General features: G+C 51.9%; 5 protein-coding genes across 5 annotated transcripts; 2 read left to right on the plus strand and 3 right to left on the minus strand.

Moving 5' to 3' along the window:
- Positions 1-1,044: 1,044 nt before the first annotated feature.
- Positions 1,045-5,074, plus strand: N7515_008675 (class I myosin myoA; the record flags this gene model as incomplete). Its single annotated transcript, XM_056669419.1, has 6 exons — positions 1,045-1,047; positions 1,105-1,208; positions 1,277-1,340; positions 1,415-1,460; positions 1,522-4,605; positions 4,656-5,074. 6 exons carry the CDS (start codon positions 1,045-1,047, stop codon positions 5,072-5,074), a joined length of 3,720 nt encoding a protein of 1,239 aa, XP_056519249.1.
- Positions 5,075-5,226: 152 nt separating this feature from the next.
- Positions 5,227-6,295, minus strand: N7515_008676 (uncharacterized protein; the record flags this gene model as incomplete). The annotated part of the gene is made up of 3 exons (XM_056669420.1): positions 5,227-5,234; positions 5,350-5,470; positions 5,555-6,295. The coding sequence occupies 3 exons, from the start codon at positions 6,293-6,295 to the stop codon at positions 5,227-5,229; spliced, it is 870 nt and encodes a 289-aa protein (XP_056519250.1).
- Positions 6,296-6,849: 554 nt separating this feature from the next.
- Positions 6,850-9,114, minus strand: N7515_008677 (WD40 repeat domain-containing protein; the record flags this gene model as incomplete). The annotated part of the gene is made up of 2 exons (XM_056669421.1): positions 6,850-8,291; positions 8,340-9,114. The coding sequence occupies 2 exons, from the start codon at positions 9,112-9,114 to the stop codon at positions 6,850-6,852; spliced, it is 2,217 nt and encodes a 738-aa protein (XP_056519251.1).
- A 1,747-nt stretch (positions 9,115-10,861) lies between these two features.
- Positions 10,862-16,497, minus strand: chsF (chitin synthase CHS3; the record flags this gene model as incomplete). Its single annotated transcript, XM_056669422.1, has 4 exons — positions 10,862-10,947; positions 11,000-11,805; positions 11,857-14,565; positions 16,355-16,497. 4 exons carry the CDS (start codon positions 16,495-16,497, stop codon positions 10,862-10,864), a joined length of 3,744 nt encoding a protein of 1,247 aa, XP_056519252.1.
- Positions 16,498-17,816: 1,319 nt separating this feature from the next.
- On the plus strand, positions 17,817-19,925 carry chs3 (putative chitin synthase activator (Chs3); the record flags this gene model as incomplete). Its single annotated transcript, XM_056669423.1, has 1 exon — positions 17,817-19,925. The coding sequence occupies one exon, from the start codon at positions 17,817-17,819 to the stop codon at positions 19,923-19,925; it is 2,109 nt and encodes a 702-aa protein (XP_056519253.1).
- Positions 19,926-21,831: the final 1,906 nt, after the last annotated feature.

Raw genomic sequence — 21,831 nt, forward strand, 5'->3', positions numbered from 1 at the left:
ACGATGAGCGTGTTGATGAACGTGTTGATGAACGTGTTGATGAGCGTGTTGATGAGCGTGTTGATGACAGGGAAGTCGGCCGTTGAAAGACGGGCACCAAGACATAATAACAGCCTAGAAATGAGGCAATGAAAGCATGAAGGACAGCGATACGGAGTGCTGTATACAGATACGGAGGACAGCAGAGATACAAAGATACAAGCTGTCCAATACAGGGGTGGATATGAATGCAGAATATCCAATGCAAAGGATGAATGAATGAGTGACTGAATATTAATGACCGAATCTAGAGATGAAGGAATTCAGGGGTTTGTGTACCGACGGCCCTCGGAGGAGAATTGATCCGGCTAGGGTGGAGCACAAACACCAGAAGCGCCAAAATGAGAACCCTCTATTTACCTGACACATAATCATGGTGGAGGCGATAGTTAGTTAGGTGGTGCTTCAACCCCAGCGACATCAACCGGACTGCCTGAAGCGCAGACCTGAGACAGCAGTCTAAACAACCCGAATAGTTCAGGCACAGATAGTACCCGACGGCTCGATTGAACAAGGACGATTTGTAATTAGGCAGTAGATTTGTCCTGGGGATATGCCCAATGACGTCGGTGCTTCTATTCTTAAGCGCACGCGCCACAAGCCTTGACGCGTGTGGCTAACCGAAATGGAAAGAAGGACTTCCGATGGAACAAAGGGAAGCAATGGGATTGCTCAGATTCGAGGCAGGCGGTGACCAGTTCATTAGTAACCAGTTGATGGATCCATCGTTGTATTCGATTCGCCCCTGAGGGAGAAGTAAAGGCCCGGTGTGGCGCAGCAGTTTGCTTTGGTTTGCCTGTCGTACGTAAGTCCGACTAGGCACATCCCATTCCTCTCTTGCAATTACTCCATACCTTACTGGTATTGCTTCTAAACCCTGTCGAAATTATCTCTTCGCAGATTCCTGACGCTCAAAATCTGACACTGAAGTCATAACGCGATTCGGTTGACAGGTCGGAATTACATTTGTCGCCTGGGCGCAAGATCCCGAGAGGTTGACACAAGATGGTAGGTGGTCCAACACGTTGCCAGATAAGCACCAACTGACACGCGATCACGGTACAGGGTCAATCACGACGCCCCGTTGGCGGAGAAAAGAAGAGTCGTTTCGGACGCTCAAAAGCAGTCGCAGATGTTGGCGATGGCCGGCAAGCGGGGGGAAGCCGCAGGTGAAGAAGGCCACGTTTGAGAGCAGCAAGAAGAAGGAGATTGGTGTATCAGATCTTACACTGCTTAGCAAGATTTCCAACGAGGCCATCAACGAGAACCTGAAGCTTCGGTTCCAGCATGACGAGATTTATGTAAGGGATCGCTCTCCCGCGCGCACTGCGGGGTTGTGCGCGAAGATGAGTATATGCTGATGCGAGATTATTAGACTTACATTGGCCATGTGCTGGTGTCCGTTAATCCTTTCCGAGACTGTGAGTCGCCCCGCGAAGAACAAAGAATGCTCTATTTGCTGACAGACATGTGTCATCGCAGTGGGTATCTACACCGATACTGTCCTCGATTCGTATCGGGGCAAGAACCGCCTCGAAGTCCCGCCTCATGTATTCGGAGTCGCCGAGTCCGCATATTACAACATGAAGTCCTACAAGGACAATCAGTGTGTTATCATCTCCGGAGAGTCCGGTGCGGGAAAGACTGAGGCCGCCAAGCGGATTATGCAATACATTGCCAGTGTCTCTGGAGGTGGCGATTCGTCCATTCAGCAAACGAAGGATATGGTTCTGGCTACGAACCCTTTGCTGGAGTCATTCGGTAACGCGAAGACCCTGCGGAACAACAACTCTTCCCGATTCGGCAAGTATCTGGAACTGGAGTTCAACACAAACGGAGAACCGGTAGGAGCAAACATCACGAATTATTTGTTGGAGAAATCTCGGGTCGTCGGCCAGATCACGAACGAGCGAAACTTCCACATCTTCTACCAACTCACCAAGGGTGCCCCGCAAAAGTACCGCGACAGCTTTGGGCTCCAACAACCCCAGTCATACCTCTACACGAGTCGCTCAAAGTGCTACGACGTACCGGGAGTCGACGATGTCGCCGAATTCAAGGATACATTGGATGCGATGAAGGTCATTGGAATGAGCGATGCTGAACAGGACAATGTGTTCCGCATGCTGGCAGCTATTCTCTGGATTGGAAACATCCAATTTACCGAAAATGACGAGGGCAATGCTACTATTCCGGATCAATCAGTCGTCGATTTCGTTGCTTATCTGTTGGAAGTCGATGCCGCGCAAGTCAACAAGGCCTTGTCGATTCGTCTGATGGAGACTGCTCGTGGCGGGCGCAGAGGTTCCGTCTACGAGGTGCCATTGAACAGGGTCCAAGCTTCCGCTGTTCGAGATGCTTTGGCCAAGGCGATCTATTTCAATCTCTTCGACTGGATTGTAGAGCGCGTTAACCAGTCATTGACTGCTCGGGGGTCTATTGCCAACTCGATCGGTATTTTGGATATTTACGGATTCGAAATCTTCGAAAAGAACTCCTTTGAGCAGCTGTGCATCAACTATGTCAACGAAAAGTTGCAACAAATTTTTATTCAGTTGACTCTCAAGGCAGAGCAGGATGAATATGCCCGCGAGCAGATCAAATGGACTCCTATTGAGTACTTTGACAACAAGGTCGTGTGCTCTTTGATCGAGGACAAACGCCCTCCTGGTGTTTTCGCTGCCCTTAACGATGCCTGCGCAACTGCTCACGCCGTTTCCGATGCGGCCGATCAGACCTTTGTTGGTAGGCTCAACTTCCTGTCTCAGAACCCCAACTTCGAAGGTCGTCAAGGTCAGTTCATCATCAAGCACTACGCTGGTGATGTCAGCTACGCCGTCGAAGGAATGACGGATAAGAACAAGGATCAGCTGTTGAAGGACTTGTTGAACCTTGCTCAATCTAGTAGCAACGCGTTCCTCCACGAGCTGTTCCCAAACCAGGTCGACCAGGACGATAAGCGTCGTCCACCTACTGCCGGTGACAAGATCAAGGCATCCGCCAATGACCTTGTAGCGACGCTTATGAAGGCGCAGCCATCTTACATCCGTACCATCAAGCCCAACGACAACAAGGCACCTAAGGAGTACAATGAGGGCAATGTTCTCCACCAGATCAAGTACTTGGGTCTCCAAGAGAACGTCCGCATTCGACGTGCTGGATTCGCGTATCGTCAGACCTTTGACAAGTTCACCGAGCGATTCTACCTGTTGTCACCGAAGACATCTTATGCCGGTGACTACACCTGGACTGGTGATGTGGAATCCGGCGCAAAGCAGATCTTGCAGGATACTCGCATCCCCGCGGAGGAGTACCAAATGGGTATCACGAAGGTTTTCGTGAAGACCCCGGAAACTCTGTTCGCTCTAGAAGCCATGCGAGACAAGTACTGGCACAACATGGCCATCCGCATCCAGCGTGCCTGGAGGAACTATCTCCGATACCGCATTGAATGTGCGATCCGTATCCAGCGCTTCTGGCGTCGCATGACTGGTGGTCTCGAGTTCATCAAGGTCCGTGACCAAGGACACCAGTTGCTCCAGGGCCGCAAGGAACGCCGAAGAATGAGTCTTCTCGGTTCTCGTCGCTTCTTGGGCGATTACCTTGGGGTTGGGAACACTGGCGGTCCGGGTGAGATGATCCGCAATGGTGCAGGCATCAGCGGTTCAGAAGATATTGTGTTCTCTTGTCGCGCTGAGACTTTGGTCTCTAAGTTTGGTCGTTCCAGCAAGCCAGTTCCCCGCATCCTTGTCTTGACCAACAGACATGTGTTCATTGTGGCGCAGAGTATTGTCAACAACCAACTTTCCATTACGTCAGAACGAACCATTCCTGTTGGAGCCATCAAGAGTGTCAGCACCTCGAACCTAAAGGATGATTGGTTCTCGTTGATTATCGGGGCTCAAGAGCCCGATCCTCTGATCAACTGCGTCTTCAAGACCGAGTTCTTCACTCACCTGAATACCGTCCTGCGGGGTTCACTCAACTTGAAGATCGGGGAGACCATCGAATACAACAAGAAGCCTGGCAAGCTGGCGACAGTCAAGGCCATCAAAGATCCAGCAGCTGGAAACGTCGACACCTACAAGAGCAGCACGATCCACACTAGTGCTGGTGAGCCTCCTAACTCTGTCTCTAAGCCTACTCCGCGACCAAAGCCGGTTGCTGCTCGCCCTGTGACGAAGGGCAGGCTGTTGCGTCCTGGCGGCCCCGGCGGCGGCCCTGCGAAGCTGTCCCAGGCTGCTCGCAGACCAGTCCCTGCTGCCCAGCCTCTTCCCCGGTCTACCCCACAGCCTGCCCCACAGCCTGCCGCTGTACCACGACCCGCCGCGCAGTCGCGCATCGTGCCTCAACCTGTGGCCGCTGTCGCTGCCGCTGCCGCTGTACACACTCGCACCGAGTCTACCAGCTCTGTCAGGGCTCCTCCTCCACCTCCCCCGGCCGCACCTCCTGCCGCCGCCCAAAAGCCCACTGCCAAGGTCAAGTACGACTTCAGCAGCGACCGGGCGAACGAGCTTTCCATCCGCACAGGCGAAATTGTACAAATTGTCTCCAAGGATGGAAATGGTAAGGACCTCATCTCCCCTCTCAATGTGATCATAACTGACATTTACCAGGATGGTGGCTGTGCATGAACACAACAACCTCAGTACAAGGCTGGACCCCGGAAGCCTACCTCGAAGAATTAGCTGTCGCTCCCACACCAAAGCCCGCTCCACCCCCACCTCCCGCTGCCCCCCGCGCAACCCCCAGTCCAATTCCCAACGGCGCCGGAGCCGCTGCCGCCGCAAAGACCAAACCCGCCCCGCCCGCTCCTCCCGCCAAGCGACCCAACATGGCCGGACGCAAGCCCGCGCCTCCTCCCGCTCCCCGGGACAGCGCTGGCAGCATGCAATCGGGCGACTCGTCCGGCGCCAGCGGCCGTGGCACCCCCAACAGCGCTTCGAATGCTAGTCTGGCAGGCGGACTTGCGGAGGCGCTGCGGGCGCGACAGAGCGCGATGCAGGGAAAACACGATGACGACGATGAGTGGTAGATAATAGCATAATTGTTTATGGTCTGTCGCTGTGTTGGATATTTCTGCGCTTAGCGTTTGACCTTTTTATTTTCTCCTCGTTAGGCTTGTGCATTACATCAGGTCAGCGATCATTTCATTTTTTTCATTTCCTTCGGCTTTTACATGCCGCATTACACTACTGTGGAGTCAGTGTCAATATACATCGTTTGTGAAGAACACTTTCAATTCAGATCAAGTACCCTAATCACCTAAGTCCTGCCTCGTTCATGTAGATCGAACCTACAAAAACTTACTAGCAAGACTCAAAAGCCCACTAGCACCCCCAGTCCCCCCAATCCCACCCCCCTGACTCTTCAAATACATCTTCAACGCAACCTCCGCAGCAGAATTAACAGCAGACTGCTTATCACCAGACTAGACACAACACACGTTAGCAATCCCTATCCCACAGGGGGTTGTTGTCATGTTATATCAAAAATATCAAAATAAAAAACTCACCACATTCCCCCCATTCCCATTCTTCTCATCCCACAACTTCCCCGCCTGCGCCATAGCCAGCCCGATCAGCTTATTCTTATCCATACCGCCATCATCCTTGCCGCCGGACGTAAACATCTTCAAAGCCTCCATAGCAGCGCCGGCACCAACGGTGTTCGAGTCGTGTTTCTGGTTGGATGAGTTCGAGCCGTACATGGCTTGGTGTGCGTTTACGGCTTGTTGTTCGTCGATGTCGGAAGAAGAAGAAGAGTGATTGTTCTTCGTTAGGAAGGATAGGGCTGTGTCGAAGAGGGATTTATCTTCGCTGCTGTGGTTCTCGGAGGCGTGCGTTGCCGCGCTGGAGAGGTCTGTTGAGTTGTAGTCTGAGTTGCTGTTGTTGTAGTTTGAGTTTGTGTTGGAGTTGGAAGAGAATTGGGCGTTGTAGCCGGCGTGCGAGGAGGGACGGTCGTTGTCGTTGTTGTTGTTGTGGGAGCCATATCCCTGGTTTTGGTTGTCGTAGCGTTCGTTGTTGTAGTTGTCGTTGTTGTTGCCGTAGCCTCCACTGTGGGAGCCTTGTTGGTCACCGTAGCCCTGGTTCTGGCTCTGATACTGGTTTTGGTTCTGGTTGTTGCCGTAATAATCGTTGGAGGCACCACCACCACCATAGCCACCCTGGCCCTGGCCTTGGCCTTGGTTGCCGTATCCTTCATTGGAACGGCCTTCATAGCCACCTCCACCGTACTGCTGGTTGTTATAAGACATTTTGGGTTATAGCCTTGAGCTTGTGCTTGAGTTTGAGCTTGTGGGTTGGGGTTAGGAGAAAGTCTTTAGTAGAAGAGAAGAAATGGAAAAAGAAGCTGGAGTGGAGCTGAACTTAAACAAGCTGAAAACTGGGAAGAACGAAATGGAAATAGTCGGAAGAGAAGAGCTTCAGCTGAAGGTCGGAGTGGCTGGAGTGGAGGGGAGGGGCTGAGCTGAGTTGCGGGGTTCTTGGAGATTGTTTCAATTGGAGCGTCAGATTGAGTGATGTGGCCAATTTGAGTGGGTTCGGGGTGTAAGGTTTTATTGGGTGTTGAGGGGAATGGGTGTTTACATCAGGGTTTGTTGTGTTTGAACAGTAGGCTGTGTTTGTGCTAAGTGAGGTTATTCTTAGGGCTTAGGGGGATCACAACTATATAGTAACAAGATATAAATGTCTATCGAAATAAAATACAAACATCCAACAACGCCAATAACCCAGGGTATCAGATGCAAAGAGAAGCAGAAATACCAACCCAGAAAATAAACAGAGACAGTATCAAAGACCCAACCCGGAACTAAAGAATCAAAGACTCATGCTCCACATCCGACAACCCCCTCATAAACCTCAATTCCCTCTCCCTCTTCCCCAAAACACACCTCGAATCGCCCTCCAACTCCTCCTCAGTAGCCCACTCACTCGGCAAATCCGTCAACCCAACCCTTCTCCCCCACTGCCTGCGCTCATACCTCATAAACCCACCAAAATGCGCATCAGTATTAGCAACCCAGATCTCCCCACCGTCAGGCGAGTAATCCGCACCACCGATCTCGCCGAAGAAATCATGCACCTGGCGCGAGCGGTAGAGCTGCGCATCCACGATGGATATGCGGTCCGCCGGCTCTGTGCAGAGGAGAGTGCGCGGGCCGCCGCCGACAGGCGAAAACCGCAGTGATCGGTAGCCGGCGACGTCGGAGTCGATGGTTTCGAGGGGTCGCCAGGTGCGCGCGTCCCAGATAATGACCGTTTTGTCTTGGTTGGAGGTTGCGATGTGGCGCATGTCTGGTGACCAGGCGCAGGCGAAGCCGAAGTCGCGGTGGCCGCGCAGGGGGTGGACGGGGCGGCCGGTGTCGGATTCGATGATCCAGGCATCTGGGGAGTCGCCTATCACTACGCGGAGACGACTGTCGGGGGATGTGGCGGTGCAGTTTATGGGTTGGGAGAGTTCTTGGTCGGAGGTGAAGATGTTGGTTTCCGTGTCGAGGATGCGGAGGTGTTTGTCGTTGGAGGCGAAGACGCCGGTTGGTGAGGGGCCGGTGCGGTTGGGGATTATGTCGACGTGGTTGGTGATGCCATCGTTGAAGTCTGGGGTGACGAGACCTTTGAAGCTGGGGCCGGTTCCATTTGAGCTGCATACGGCGTATTCGCCGCAGAACCCCCCTGCTATCGTTAAGCCGTGCGCGGTTTTCATAGTGGAGATCTTGACGGGATCGAGAAATCCTGACTCTGGGTCGGCCTGGCTCATATCAATCAAGCACCGCGCATCGCCGGTGCTGGGGGTCCATGAGAATATCTTTGAGCGGGAGGCATAGTGTACGGTGTTGTGTGCTGGGGTCGACATCAAATTGCGAAGCTGAAAATGCTCGATGGATGCCTTGTGCGAGGTATGCATGGAACTTTCTCGGAAGAAGGTTTCATGCGCCGGAAGACGTTTTGCATGGCCCACCTGCGAGTAGTCCAGATTGTGATACGAGGTATACCATGCATCGCGGACCGCCCGTGCATCAGACCGTGTCACACGTAAAGTTTCTGTCCACGGAATCTGCTGCAGATCATAGAAATCGCGTCTCCAGTTGTGCGGCCGAGCCGTTTCCTGCGGAGGTTGCCAGCTAATCATTTTCGACAGCGGGCGCAATTGTGGCGGTATTCGGCTTTCGGTGTGAAAGCCTTGCGGAAGGGGGTGTATGGAGACCATCCAGCGTTGGATGAATTCATCAATAGTGAGATTCCGCTCGTATGCTAGAACCAAGTTAGCCGGGATCGCATATTACAAGCCATGCGACTTACTGGAAGTGTGGATGATAGATGCCGGATGTGGTCCAGGGAGTTCCAGTGGATCGGCGAAATGATTCTCGAAAGCGTCCGCCATAGACACTCCAAGCGTTTGTGGAAGATCCATTTCAAGTTCTTCATAGTTGATGCTGTTGTAGAAATCATCAAGATCGTAATCCGTCATTTCAGCGTCGGGCGCAGGCCGTTGCTTGCGCTTATAGTAGTATTCCTCCTCATCCGGATAGAATTGAAGAAAGTCTTCAAGCTCATTATCGGACGTGTGCGTGGGTGACGCAGTGTCTTCCATAGTCGCCGACTCATAATCCATAATCATGTCTTTTTGACTATCGTCATATCCGCTGTCCGTCGCGAAAGCATTCTGTCGGGCCTCGGTGCGTTGGATGAAGTTCTGAAGAATCGCTTCCACATCCACATCGCCACCACCCAGATTTGAACCAAAGACAAACTCCGGTCCAGCCGTGCCCGTGCCAGCTTGTTGATGAGGTCCTCGTCGTCCCGAAGAAACCCCTGAGTTCATACTTCGAGGTTCGAAAGGACCAGCACTAGTCACGGCATTGACGACTTCCGACACAATAAAAGAATCACTTTGATTGTTCACAGGACGTGGAAATTGGGCCACAGCAGCAAGAGCAGCAACCCCCACGTCATGTAGACGGCGATCAACCTCGGAGGCCATATTCGTCGAAGTAACCGTCTCCGTCAAATTCAAGCTCGTTTCGTCCTCCCGACCAGACATCCTACCACCAAAAGAATGCGAAGAGGTATCCATGACTCGCTGAGCTGACACTCCGTCGTTATCACATGACACATGACGCGACGAGGCCGCGGTATTCAGCAAGCGGGCAGAGAAGTCGGATGACGGGCGATTCGAACCAGAGTTACAGTTGCTGGAATGAAGCATCGCCCGCCATGGACTACTTGTTTCACCGCAGAAACACAAGCAATCCACCGAGGTCGCCGACCGGTCTCCCGAAACACAGCGCCTTCACCTAATGTTTCCTCTGTTCCAGGCACCGTGCAGCAAGGCACCGGATGATCACGTTCACGTCCCAAATGGGTCGGATGGCAGGGATGGCGGGTGGCGCTGGTCGCACAAGCGGAGGGACAGTCCAGTCAACAATAACTTTGTAGCGAGGACCTATAGACAATGCCGAACCACTTGAATGTCACGGCTGCTTCTGTCTTGGGTGTGTGTGTGTGTGCTTATGTGTTGCAGTAAGCAGTCTCACGGCTGACTGCGGACTCGATGATGTCGGTCGCCAATTTGACCCCACACTATACAGCGACTGCGTGGCGCACTCGGTCCACGTCTGCCTATTATGCAAACTGGCAGCGGAAAGCGGGAGAGCGGTCGAGATGGAAATGCCGAGTCAACCGCGGGGAGATGATCGGAGGTAGGATGGAAAGCCGAAGATGAGGTCAAGACTGAGACGAAAGGACAAAAGGATTATGCGGGTGGTCGAGTAGGACACCGTAGACTGAAAGCGTGGGCTGATGAATTGGAGTTGAGTGGAGCGAGGGATCAGTGCGCGGTAGACTTTTCCGGACTGTTTCCAATATGAGTTCGGGGACGCAAGGGAATGCAGTCATATGGAACGGTCGTATGGAACGTGGCAGGGAGAACGTGGAGACGACAATTCCGCCTGTCCGCCTTTTGGATAAGAGGGCGATAAGACCATGTGGGGGTGGAAAGAAGAGTTTAAAGTCTGGCCGAGAGTGTGTACATGCAAATAGCAAAATCAGGCAAAAGCACGTCAAATTCATACTCGTGCAGGACTCTCTGCCCTCTGGTCCCTGGAGTCTGGAGATTTGGAGTCATTTAAGGATTTTAGTCCGCCTAGTCCATGATCACTCCATTGTTCCAATTCAAGGGCTATGGAGTACTACTGTACTCCGTATGATGTATCAGTATGAGTGAATTCTCGAATTCTCACCCTTATTAAACCAATGTATACAGATGCTTAAATCACCCCGAGCCTCGCATATGTAAATGTAAATAATACCTAACTTAATGCAGGGAGGGACGCACTGCAGATCCAACCCGGTCAAGCCCGGTGACCTGCGCTTTGATCCTGTTGGGCACGGCTTGGGCTCGCGAGCTTACGGGGACTGACTGGGCCAGTGAGAAGCAGGTGGCAAGGGCTATATCATAGCTTAGGTTCTTTAAACTGACTGATCATAGGTATCGTGTCGGTCAATAAGACTAGCAGGGGATCACTACAAGAGGCTATATTGGGGTTCTGTACTGTGTACAAGCTGTGAGACCAGTGAAGAATGAAGAGCAAGACAGGCAAAAAAAAAGAGGAAGAAAGTAATAATCAAATGGAAGTAAGATATGAGCACACGTGGAAATAATCAAACTACAGCCATGCAACGCCCGCTCTGAACTGTATTATAAGACTTCGAACGCCGGAAGATACCCGATGTAAATCGTACAGTAGATCACATAGAAACAAGATGCACAATAATTAGAGACCAAAACTTGAAAGAACAAAAATCAAGCGCTATCGCTTTCGTTAATAATGGGAATATGTCTCGTAATGCGATGGATATGAATCCGTCGAAGGACGGGGCTGAGTCCAGGCACTGCGTAGGCGGCGTTCTGGAAAACTATTAGCATTGGCTCATACATCATCGCAGAGATCAAAGCTTACCTCTTTCGAAATCACGCCACCGTTTCATCGTGATTTTCGTGCTGTCGAACTCGCCCTCTGCATCGCCGTGTCCCTTATCCTTTTCGCCGGCCGTCTTGCGCGTGTCGCCCCAGCTGAAGTCGTCGAATTTCCAGAACGCGTACATCGGGAGAACGAAGTTCCAGATCGGGAGTGAGACGAGGTAGATCAACATCCATAGTACATAGACGAGTTTATGTGCTGTGACGACGATAAGGACACCGGGTAGACCCAGGATCAGGGCGAGAAGAACGAGCGGAATGACCTGGACGGGTTTCCGGACAATGGAAGAGATGATGACGTAGATGGTGAAGGAGATGGCGGCGGGTAGGACGAGGGTTCCGACCAGCTCGATGAAGATGACGAATTGCATGCTGAAGCAGAAGGTTCCGCATAGATCGCGGACGAGGACGAGCTCGAATAGATTGTGGACGGTACTGTTGATCCAGCGACGACGCTGGGAGAGTAGGACCATGAACTTGTCCGGAACGACGGTTTTGCAGACGGCTTGAGGAACGAAGATTTGCTTGCGCTTCGGGAAGGTCTTGAGCATCAGAGTTGTCAGGTAGCGATCTTCGCCAAGAAGAAGCAGGTTCTTCTTGTGCAAAGTATCGACCACGTTTTCCGAGTAGTGTTCGACAATATCAGGATTCGCGAGAATGGGCACCCAATAGTTCTGGCCGCCCTTGGGAGCTTTGATTCGGTACATGGTGAAACATCCTGGCAGACAGGTTACACCACCGAAGATGGATTCGAACGATTTCGCCTGGTGGTGGGAGATGAAGTACCTGTCGTGGAATTAGTAACTGCGGTCTGTCACGAACGGTGGATGAACTTACTCGAAGACCTGGATCATGGTTACCCAGCTGTCGGTCTTGTTCGCGATCTTGGTTTCTCCGCAGAGACCCATGATTTCCGGGTCCTTCACCATGGCCGAGACCATGTGTGTCAGACTGTCGGGGAATACCTTGGTGTCGGCGTCAACCATGAGTACCACCTCATAGAAGTCGGGCGGGATGCCCGTGACGTTCCACAGGCCGTTGAACATCTCAAACTCAAGTTCCGTCATTCGCTCGTCGAACATAACCTTTTGAAGGAAAGACATAAGGACGATCTGACTGTCTCGTTTACCGCGATTACCGGGCTTGGACTGGGTCGCTTCTTCGGGGGTTCCACACTTCACAACCACCATCATGGGGACACGCTGTTGCTTCTCGGGCGGGATGATGGAAGCATCGCCGTAGTCGTAGAATCCAGTGTAAACCTTGGCCATGTTGTGTCGCTTGGATCCGGTAGCCACAGCCACGTAAGAGTATGGCTGGACCTCGTCCATGGGCACGACAGGGTCTTTGAGCATGCCCAGCACAATATCAGGGGTGGAGAACTCCTCTCCCTTACCCTTGATGATACCATCACAGATCACGAGTATGGTTTTGTGGCTGTTAGGATAGTCGGTCATGGCAAGGGAATCGAGAGTGGACCGGATACCTTCTTCACCCTCCGAGTAGCAAGTCACTAGACAAAGAGAGTGAGCCAGAGGGTAGCCGAATGGTTGCCATTCAGGGGGAGGCTGAGGAACCACGGCTTCATGAATGAAGCCCGCAGGACCCGGACCCTCGTAGTCCGTCATGAGTGTCGGGTATCCAGGATCTTGGGTTGGAGGAACCAAGCTACTCCGGCTGGCAGCAGGATTAAGACGAGAGTTATCAACACTCAGAGTGCCTCCACTACCATTTTGGCTTATCTTGTACATGGTTCCCGGGTTCGAATTGGGCATGAGCCGCGAGGTCGAGTTCTGACTAGCCATGGTGATATACATCGGCCTTTGCTTGCTGCCAGTGCTGCTGCTCACATTGTACGGGCTTGAGAAACGGGATGTGGTAGGGAGGAAACTGGCGCGCTTGTTGCTGCGGTCAGGAACAATAGGTTCGGTGATTCGGGGGGCGGGTCTGTAGATGTCATTGGACCAGTCTTCAATCTGTTGATTGCGAGTCCTGGCGTCGGACGCCATACTGGTGCTTTGCGCGGCAAACCTAGGTGCAAGGAACCATTGGAAGAGCAGGGCGAAACCGAACTTGACAACCACGATGGAGAGAATGAAAATCAGGGATACGTAAAGCACGACCTTCGACGCGATACAGCCAACGGTATCGGTATCGATGCTGCCGACCTTGATAATCTGTGCCAAGCACTTCCCAAGCTTCTTCTCCTCCCCACTTTGGAAATAGTAGGTGAGATCAACACCGCGAACATCGGGGTTCTTGCGGAGCTGGTCAAATTGGTCGGGATATGCTACCTGGCTGCTGTTGAACCAGGCCAGGAGATCGAGATCAAGAACGTTTCCAGAGTAGACTGCCAGATTGCGGCTCTTGTTCTTCGTGTCCTCCCATGTGTAGTACACATCACCGTCGCTGCGTAGCGTCCAAAAGGGCTCACGGGCAGACCTGGCCGTGTGGCAAGCCCATCCCAGATAGTAATCAACGGTCAAATTTGGCGTCGACGACCCATCCTGGTTGAAGGGTGCGCAAGGGAAGTACCACCCCAGGTCTCCGTTGGCGTTCGTAGGAACACCACCATCAGGCTGGGCGGTGATCAAGCCCTTGCACGCACCATTGACCTGCTGGAAGAAGAAGCTGCCGTCCTGCCCACCGTATTTATGCGGCAAGTCGTAGATGATATCCGAACCAGCAGGGATACCAGCTACACCGGCGTGCTTGGACCCGGCCAAGTCATATGCTTTTCCATGGAAAATCATGTAGTTAGAATTGACTTCATTAACCTTCAAACGGATCGGGGGCGAGCCGCAAACCGTAGCCGTGAAACCAAAAGTCAGGAAACCGACAAAAGCAGCGATCATTAGAATAATGCTGATGAGACCGATCTTCTCGCGCCACGCAGTGCGCTGCTCTTTCTGGGGCATGCCGAAGCATTTCAGAACGAAGTCCGGGATGAAGAAAGTGATCGCTGCACAGTACGTAGGCCACAACTCGGGCGGACCGCTTTGCTCAATGGCCTTCTGGCGTCGCTTTTCCTCCGCGGAAGCTCCCTGAGACGACCGTCGCGACCCTCTCTTCTTCTTCTTGGAGCGATGTCTGCTGGGGACCCGCTCCATGGGTTTGTTGACATTACCCCGCGCACCGTAGAGACCGTCCTTGCTCTTAATATCCATACTGCGCGAACTGTTCGTCTCGCCATCTTTGTGGTCCAACAACGGATCATCCCCACTCGCCGAAGGGAAAGCGGGCAGGTGGTGCGATCGCTGGCGGTAGTGGTGGCTGGTCTGGTCACGATCGTCTCGTCGGCGCTCTGGTTTCACCATGGTCTTTTTGCGTCTCTCATCGCCGCCGCGCTCCTCGTCTGTATCCATTCCTCTTCGGTGGCTGTGGGAGTGTCGGCGACGGTGTCGGTGGGAGGGAGAAGTGGGGTCGTCGCTGTAAGTTCCCGAGTCGATGTCGCGACGACGGCGTCGGGAGGGTTCACGAAATGCGCGGGCTTCCTCGCGCCGAGGTGAGGCCTTGCCTGGCCTCTGCGGCAAAGACATCTCGCTCCTGTCTCTAATGTCAGACAACTCCCCCTGCGACCCCAGACTCCTGACTCGTTCGGTTCTTTTGGTTTTGGTTTCGGAAGGGTCATACTCACTGTTGCTATTTCCTGTTCATCAATGGCAGGTTGGATCGAGTAGAGTGTTTAAGAGATCGATCTGCAGTTTGCCGACTGAAACATGTCAAATGCGCAGACCCGATCTCCTGAAGAATGCGAGTCGCCGACTCGTATTTCGCTCTTTAAGACCCAGTCTCTTTCACTTTCTTAGATCTCTCCCTCTATTGACCAGCAAACTAGAGTTGGTTGAGGTCAGGCTCCGGTGTCGCAGTGAAAACAATCTGGTCGGCCTGTGCAACGAGCCGGTGGTGGAGAATAAACAAAGTCCCACCCGAACGTCACTTCAAGACCCTTGGTCCCTTGGAAAACGAGAGATCGCCCTTTAAAACACTTAAAACACAAACGAGAGTGTAGCAACGAATGTGGATAACAGTATTAAGTCCAGATGTGAGAAAAGGGAGTGACAAAGACGTTGTACACGGGACCTCGCCTGAGAGAGTTAGCTTGTTTTACTTTGCTTATTTTCACAGTGAAGGGAGCATAAAATGCACTGTCTAGGCGTAATTTACTTCTTCTTCGGTCCTTATTATGTCTTATTTTCTTCTTCTGGTCTGAGATAAATAAATATTCCGTTTCTTTGTCGTTAGGGGCAATCCCCCTACCAATCACATCCATTAAACCCATGGCTTGTCTCCATTTCTACCGTCCATAAATCGGCTAAATTGGCGAATGACACCTTTTGAGGATGGCGAGATGGAAAGAGTTACGGGAGGGGAAGACTAGCCGAGGGGGTTTGTAGGGTTTGCTACTTTTTTTTCCTGATCACGAGACGTCTTCAATTCATCTATTTTTGAGTGGCAGAGCTGCTAAACTGTTTCTTGCTTAGACCTGGCCTTAGTCTCCTTAGTGTCCGATTGAAATAAATGCCACGCTGAACACAACAATTGCCACATCATCACACATTGACGATAGTTACATATTGCGTCCATACTTCCTGGATGCTCACCTTGATCAATAGACATAGCAGAGAAAAATGAAAAGAAATAAACAAACCCTTTTAGCCCCTTCCTCAGGCAGTAAGCCCATTTGTGATACATCTTGAATGTGATCTCTGTGATTTCGATCTGTTGTACTGTGTACTTCCGGTCCTCCGCCTTCCTCCAGCATAGCAACGCGAACAATATCGTATTATGAGTCGGTGTGGGGATCTAGACTCGAAGTTCAAAAAACAAACCAGGATCAATCGAACGGCAATGCACGCCTTATATATGCCACCCTATCTCAGGACATGGAGTGCGGCGGATCTGTGCTACCTGTCCATGTATGGAGCATGTAGACTGTAGTCGCCCGCAACGGAAGCCTGATGGAATGTACAGTACTCCGTAAGAGCCCGTGAGTTAGCAGCCAAGAGACTCTGGGTATAGGTATGCAGGATAGGTGGCTGGAAATATTGTATGTCAAATCAGGACCTAGGTACTGTGTATATCCTTGCCCCAATAACAATCCCCAATTCGACCCTCATGATCGACAACTGGCGGTCGATCATCACGATAATCCCCAGAGATCTAGCCTAGGCCCCATAAATGTGTACAACATACACATGTTTATGCACCAGTCCGTTTTGATTACAATATGTAAATATTACCCGTCGACATCATCGATAGAACCAATTACACGCCTGCCGAGGAATAATGCCCATTTGATATCAATCTCTCACCAATAGAGAATGAGACATACCGTTGGCTTCGGATCCGCAGGGAATGGCGCGGAGCTGGGGAGTTCTCCATGGTGGAGTCGTGGAGCCCGGCATCCTTGTCGAATGTCGGCCCACGTTCTTCGGCTTTTGTAGGAAGACTGAGGGCGGTTCGGGAGGCGATCATTGGACGGGTCAGCGTCGGAGTAAGCTTAGAGTACTGGATCAAATGTTCTTTGTGCGATCTGGTTTACGGAGTCGCCGCATGTGTCGCGTAAGTGAATTCTCTCAGATTCTGAGAAGATGACGAGTGAGAAAGTGGTTATGTTGGTTGTATGGACATATCTTATGCTGTGATAATGCCGAGTGCGCGGTAAGGAGGAAATGTGATGGGCCGTGCGAGAGTTTTCCTCCCTAAATCAGTTCCAAGGTACAGCGCACTACTCGAACTCAATTGCGTTGTCCCGTTCAGCGTCAAAAGAAATGTGATGGGAAAAGAGGCATAGGAGGAAAGGAGGAAATGTACTCATCTCGGTTACGCTTAGCTCCCGAGATCAAGCCCCCTCTGTTTGAAACAGCGATTCTTTGATTATATGCCCCAAGAGAGTTTCAGGTACGCTTCGAAGTGCCTAGTGTACGAAGTATATTATCCTGTCCTATCTACTCTTGCCACGCACATAGCTTCGGAATACATAGCCGGGTCTCAACCCGCTCTAAAGTACAGCAAGACTTATGCCGTCCCATCTCATGAAGAAGGAAAATCAACTCGGTTCTCACCGTATATATATGCGGAGTCAAGACCACGTTGATTGTTCTCGTATGTCTTATGCGCTGCCATGTCATAGGTCCTTAAAATTATTCTTAGATCTATGGCATGTCTCGGAGCCCTGTTCGGTCTCCGCACCGAGACCGTAGAGTGGAGATGTCAGATTCAGTGGGACAAATGGAGACGGAGCTACTCATAGGCATCAGCTTTGATTATTGGGTTGATCTGGGGATGTTATACGAGGTGAACTGGAGGGAGAGAACCCTAATACTTAATCCTCATAAACGATCCGGGACTTTCTTGTGCAAAATCTTGTGGATCAGGGCGCGTAGAAATAAGGGCCATAAATAGCAGGCAAAAATTATTTGAAAGAAGGAGTGAACTAGCGATTGTGAGTGGGACCTTTTTTTTCCTCTACAAGTCTTTGAATCTGTTCTTTGCCCCTCGCTTCAAACTCATCGTCGATCGCTTTCCTAACTTCAGTTTAGTTACTTAGTATCATTGTGAATCGTGATCCCCCGGTAGTTTGAGGATCGTCTAACACTCAATAGCGTCCCCCGTGTGGTCCACTCTTTTTTACGGGGCCAACCCCGAACTCACCCTCGCTTTTCTCCACGGGATCCAGCATCCCCATACAAGTGCTGTGTCTGTCGCTCTTCTATAGACAGGTCTTCAGAATTTCGCTCGCTATTGGATTATTGCGCATTCGATTACCCTATTCGCGCACGAGTTGATACATCATGGCCAGTCCCGTCCCAGCATACCGTCAGGCGCTGCCCTCTCCCCCACCAGCTTACCTTCGATCGTCGCCTCAATCCCCCTCGACACACGAAAGCACGCCTCGCACCATTCCAAATCGCCCTCAGAACCTGAATCTCAACCGCAAACCGGTCCCACCCCCTGCATCCCAGTCCGAGACCTCGCCAATTATTCAAAACTCGCCGCGCTCACCAGTCAAGTTCAGCCATGGCGCAGACATTCCAGAGCCCTCAACAGCCCGCATCGAAGGCGCATACAACGGGCCTCCGACGCCGCAGTTTGAACTCTCCGAGTTTACAGAACTGTCGCTTGACGGGCCCGTACAGCCCCCTCAGCACAGCTGGAACCCTGCGTTCCCACCGCGGCGAGACTCAATACAAGCCCCAAATTACAAACGCGCGCATTCATATGGACACACCCCAACGAACAGTGGGTCATGGTCCGCGGCAGAGCCGCAGAGAGCCGGTTCCATCGACAACCCGAGCAAGAGCGGCGCCTCGTTAGAGCAGAGCCATGACAGCTCTTCACGAGGAAGCTGGGAGAGCGCGGCACAGGCGTCGGACGGCTATGAGCCTCTTGCTTACCACCATCAGCAACAGCCAACTGCGAAGCCTGTTGGAAAACCAGCGCCCCATGCTCGGGACAGCCCGTCAGGTTCAACGGATAAACTAGCTATTCGGCGATCAAGGCTATCGCGCCCTGTCTCCGCATATTCGTCAGTATCGGATTTGGGGGGTCAGGGTCATCGCCGCAACCTCTCCGCATCGCCCTATATGCACACACGATCGTCTTCACGCAACTCGTCTGGCACCCCTGAGAACGGCCGGTCTCTGTCGTTACTCGATTTACTCAACACGTCGTATCCGCAGCCGGGCCCGACAGCGACCCAATTCGACAACTCGCGACTCCAAGCTGTAGTCGGAAATAACGCTTCTCTTCTCAGTCACAAGGAGACATTCGAGATGTACCTAGCAAACGTGAAGAAGACAGATGAGCCAACAGTGCTCTATGAATTCGCCGTCTTCATGCTCAACTCCATGCGCGAGATGCCAGCCGTGGATATCGACGACCCTAGTCCCATCACTCGCGCCCGACTGCTCCGCGAGTCAAAAGCCATTCTCCAGCGCCTTGCAGACCGCAGTTATCCCTTCGCCCAATATTACCTAGGCGATGGATATGCGTCGGGAATCTTCAACAAGGGCGTTGAAGACCATGACCGGGCGTTCCCGCTTTTCCTCGCAGCCAGCAAACACGGCCACGTCGAGGCCTGCTACCGCACGGCACTGTGCTACGAGTTCGGCTGGGGTTGCCGCGCCGACGGCGGCAAGGCTGTCCAATTCTACCGCCAAGCAGCCTCAAAGAACCACCCAGGCGCCATGATGCGCATGGCCCACGCTTGTATCGCCGGCGATATGGGACTCGGCAAGCGTTACCGCGAGGGTATCAAGTGGATGAAGCGGGCGACCGAGTCTGCAGACGCACAGTACAACTCCGGGCCGTACGAGCTCGGCCTGCTGCACGAGAAGGGCTTCGGAGAGGACGTTTTCCCCGACGAGACCTATGCAGTACAACTCTTCACCAAGTCCGCTGAGCTCGGCCATGTTGAGGCTTGTTATCGTCTCGGCGATGCGTACGAGTACGGCAAGTTGAATTGCCCGCGAGACCCCGCGCTTAGCATCCACTTCTATACCAGCGCTGCGCAGCATGGTCATCCGCTTGCAATGATGGCGCTTTGCGCGTGGTATCTTGTTGGTGCGGAGCCTGTTCTCGAGAAAGATGAGAACGAGGCTTATGAGTGGGCTCTTCGGGCGGCGAATCTTGGCCTCGCCAAGGCTCAGTATGCTGTTGGCTACTTCACTGAGATGGGCATTGGGTGCCGCCGTGATCCGCTCGAGTCGAATGTGTGGTACGTCAAGGCAGCTGATCAGGGCGATGAGCGGGCTAAGCATCGCATTGCGACTATTCGGGCTGCGGCGGAGGGGTCACATCCTGCCACAAGTGCGCGCAATGGTGCGAAGAATGCGGGCCGTCTTAAGAAGTCCGAGCGCAAGGAACAGAGCCAGAGTCCACGGCCAGCTCAGGGTGAGTGATACAATATTTCCTCCTATTTTCGCCTGTATATAATCTAGGCTGCAATGCTACACGTAACTAACCATGTCCAATCACCCAGCTACCGAATCCGACAAGCCGAAACAGAAGCGATTTATGATTTTCTAGTCTCACGACACCTTTCATGACCTGACCTTTCATACTTGCATGTCACCCGCACCCTGGTTGCGGCAACTGCATCAGCTCCAAAACTACGAGAACCACCTACGACAATACCACATACATAATCCTATCTGCATACACCTACGCGCACTCACGGAGCATGAACCTGTCACTTTATCCACGATCTGATCTTTCCGCAGTCTTGACTGCTTTTCGTTTCTGCATGTTGATATGTCCATCTATACCACTCTCCTTTTGCTTTTTTGCATTATCTTGCACATTTGCCTTGTTGTCGCGGTTTGTGTTTTGCTTCGTTTCATCATATCCTTACTTTCAAGGTTCCATCCTCTGGTTCTACTCGTTCCTTTTTTTCCGGCGGTTTTCTGCATCGTTATGATCACTGCTAGTGGGGATTTCTGCATTCATGTTTCGTATGCTTAGGTGCTATCTTATGACCATTACCGAAATCACTATCAACATTTGTGCATAAGCTACCGTCCTCGCGATGTCCATGATTCTTTCACGTGGATATCACTTATCCATTAGGCAACTGGACTAGCCAACTGGCGAGCAGGCTATCACGTGCTTTTCACAAATATCATATCCAACATTGGTATCTGACTTCATACCTGCTCTCTCGTACCTCTCGTAGACATAACAAGGTCGAGCTGCAACAGATCAAGACGTAACTAGGTCAATTCAAAGCACGTTGCTTCTATTGTAGTGTGTACGCCACTGTACGTACGGCTGAAACTCGGACTTCCCCGCATTTCGGGTCGGGAACTTTAAATAAGGTTAATCTTGTACCAAATGGGAGCATGATTTTATCCACGAAGAAACATCTATGAGACTGGGTAAAATTGACCGCTACCCATCAGTAATAACTTCCATTTGCTTAGTTTCGCCATAAGGGCTACCAATGAACACTGCGTAAAGCTGCAAGTTTTCTCAGGGGCCGCACACCATCGTACCGTTCGCATGATTAAGGCCTCATGTCATACTTATCTCTGTTGATTGGATGCTTCGACGATATCAAAATGGCAAGAAATAATTAAGTGAAAGTGTGCCAGCCTAATATCATGGCGCCAATCGAAATAAGATGTTTCCCACGGGCTGCCCAACGCTTGTAAGGCTTTGGGGGTCTTGGTGGTGTATGACTGTGACTGTGGTCTTTCTTGGGAAGTCACAAGATATTCAGAGATTTTCAGGACTGTGACTGTTCTTTCAGATTGTTTGACCAGATTGTTTGCCTGTCCAAACAGGCAGCTCGGTATTCCTTGGGTATAAATATCTGGAACTTCTCTCGCTTCTTCACTTTTTCTTTCTCTCTTCTCCACCTCCCTTCTCCTGTTTCCATCTTCCCTTCCCATCTTGCTAGGTTTACCCACTTCTACTCTCCTCTCCTCTTCTACTCTCCTCTCCTCTTCTACTCTCCTCTCCTCTTCTACTCTCCTCTCCTCTCCTCTCCTCTCCTCTCCTCTCCTCTTCTCCTCTTCTCTCTGCTTTGGTTGATATTTCGACGCCCTTTCTTCTGCTACAAGATCCCTATTTAGACAAGTGTGACCGAGGCGCGACCCTCCTCACCGGTTCGAGCGAGGAAGTGAAGTCCGTAAGCTCCACTTGTCTACTATACTATCTTCATGCACCTGATCTCTTCTTCCTTCTCCTGTCTGATTTGGCTGCTACAAGATTCCTATCTAGACAAGTGTGCCCGAGACACGACCTCCGTCCCCTCGCAAAAAGACGTACTTCGGTACTGAGCGGGGTCGACCAAAAACCTGTGGG

This window comes from Penicillium bovifimosum, assembly GCF_028826915.1.
Source record: "Penicillium bovifimosum strain IBT 22155 chromosome Unknown utg000006l_segment0_segment0, whole genome shotgun sequence".
Lineage (NCBI taxonomy): Eukaryota > Fungi > Ascomycota > Eurotiomycetes > Eurotiales > Aspergillaceae > Penicillium > Penicillium bovifimosum.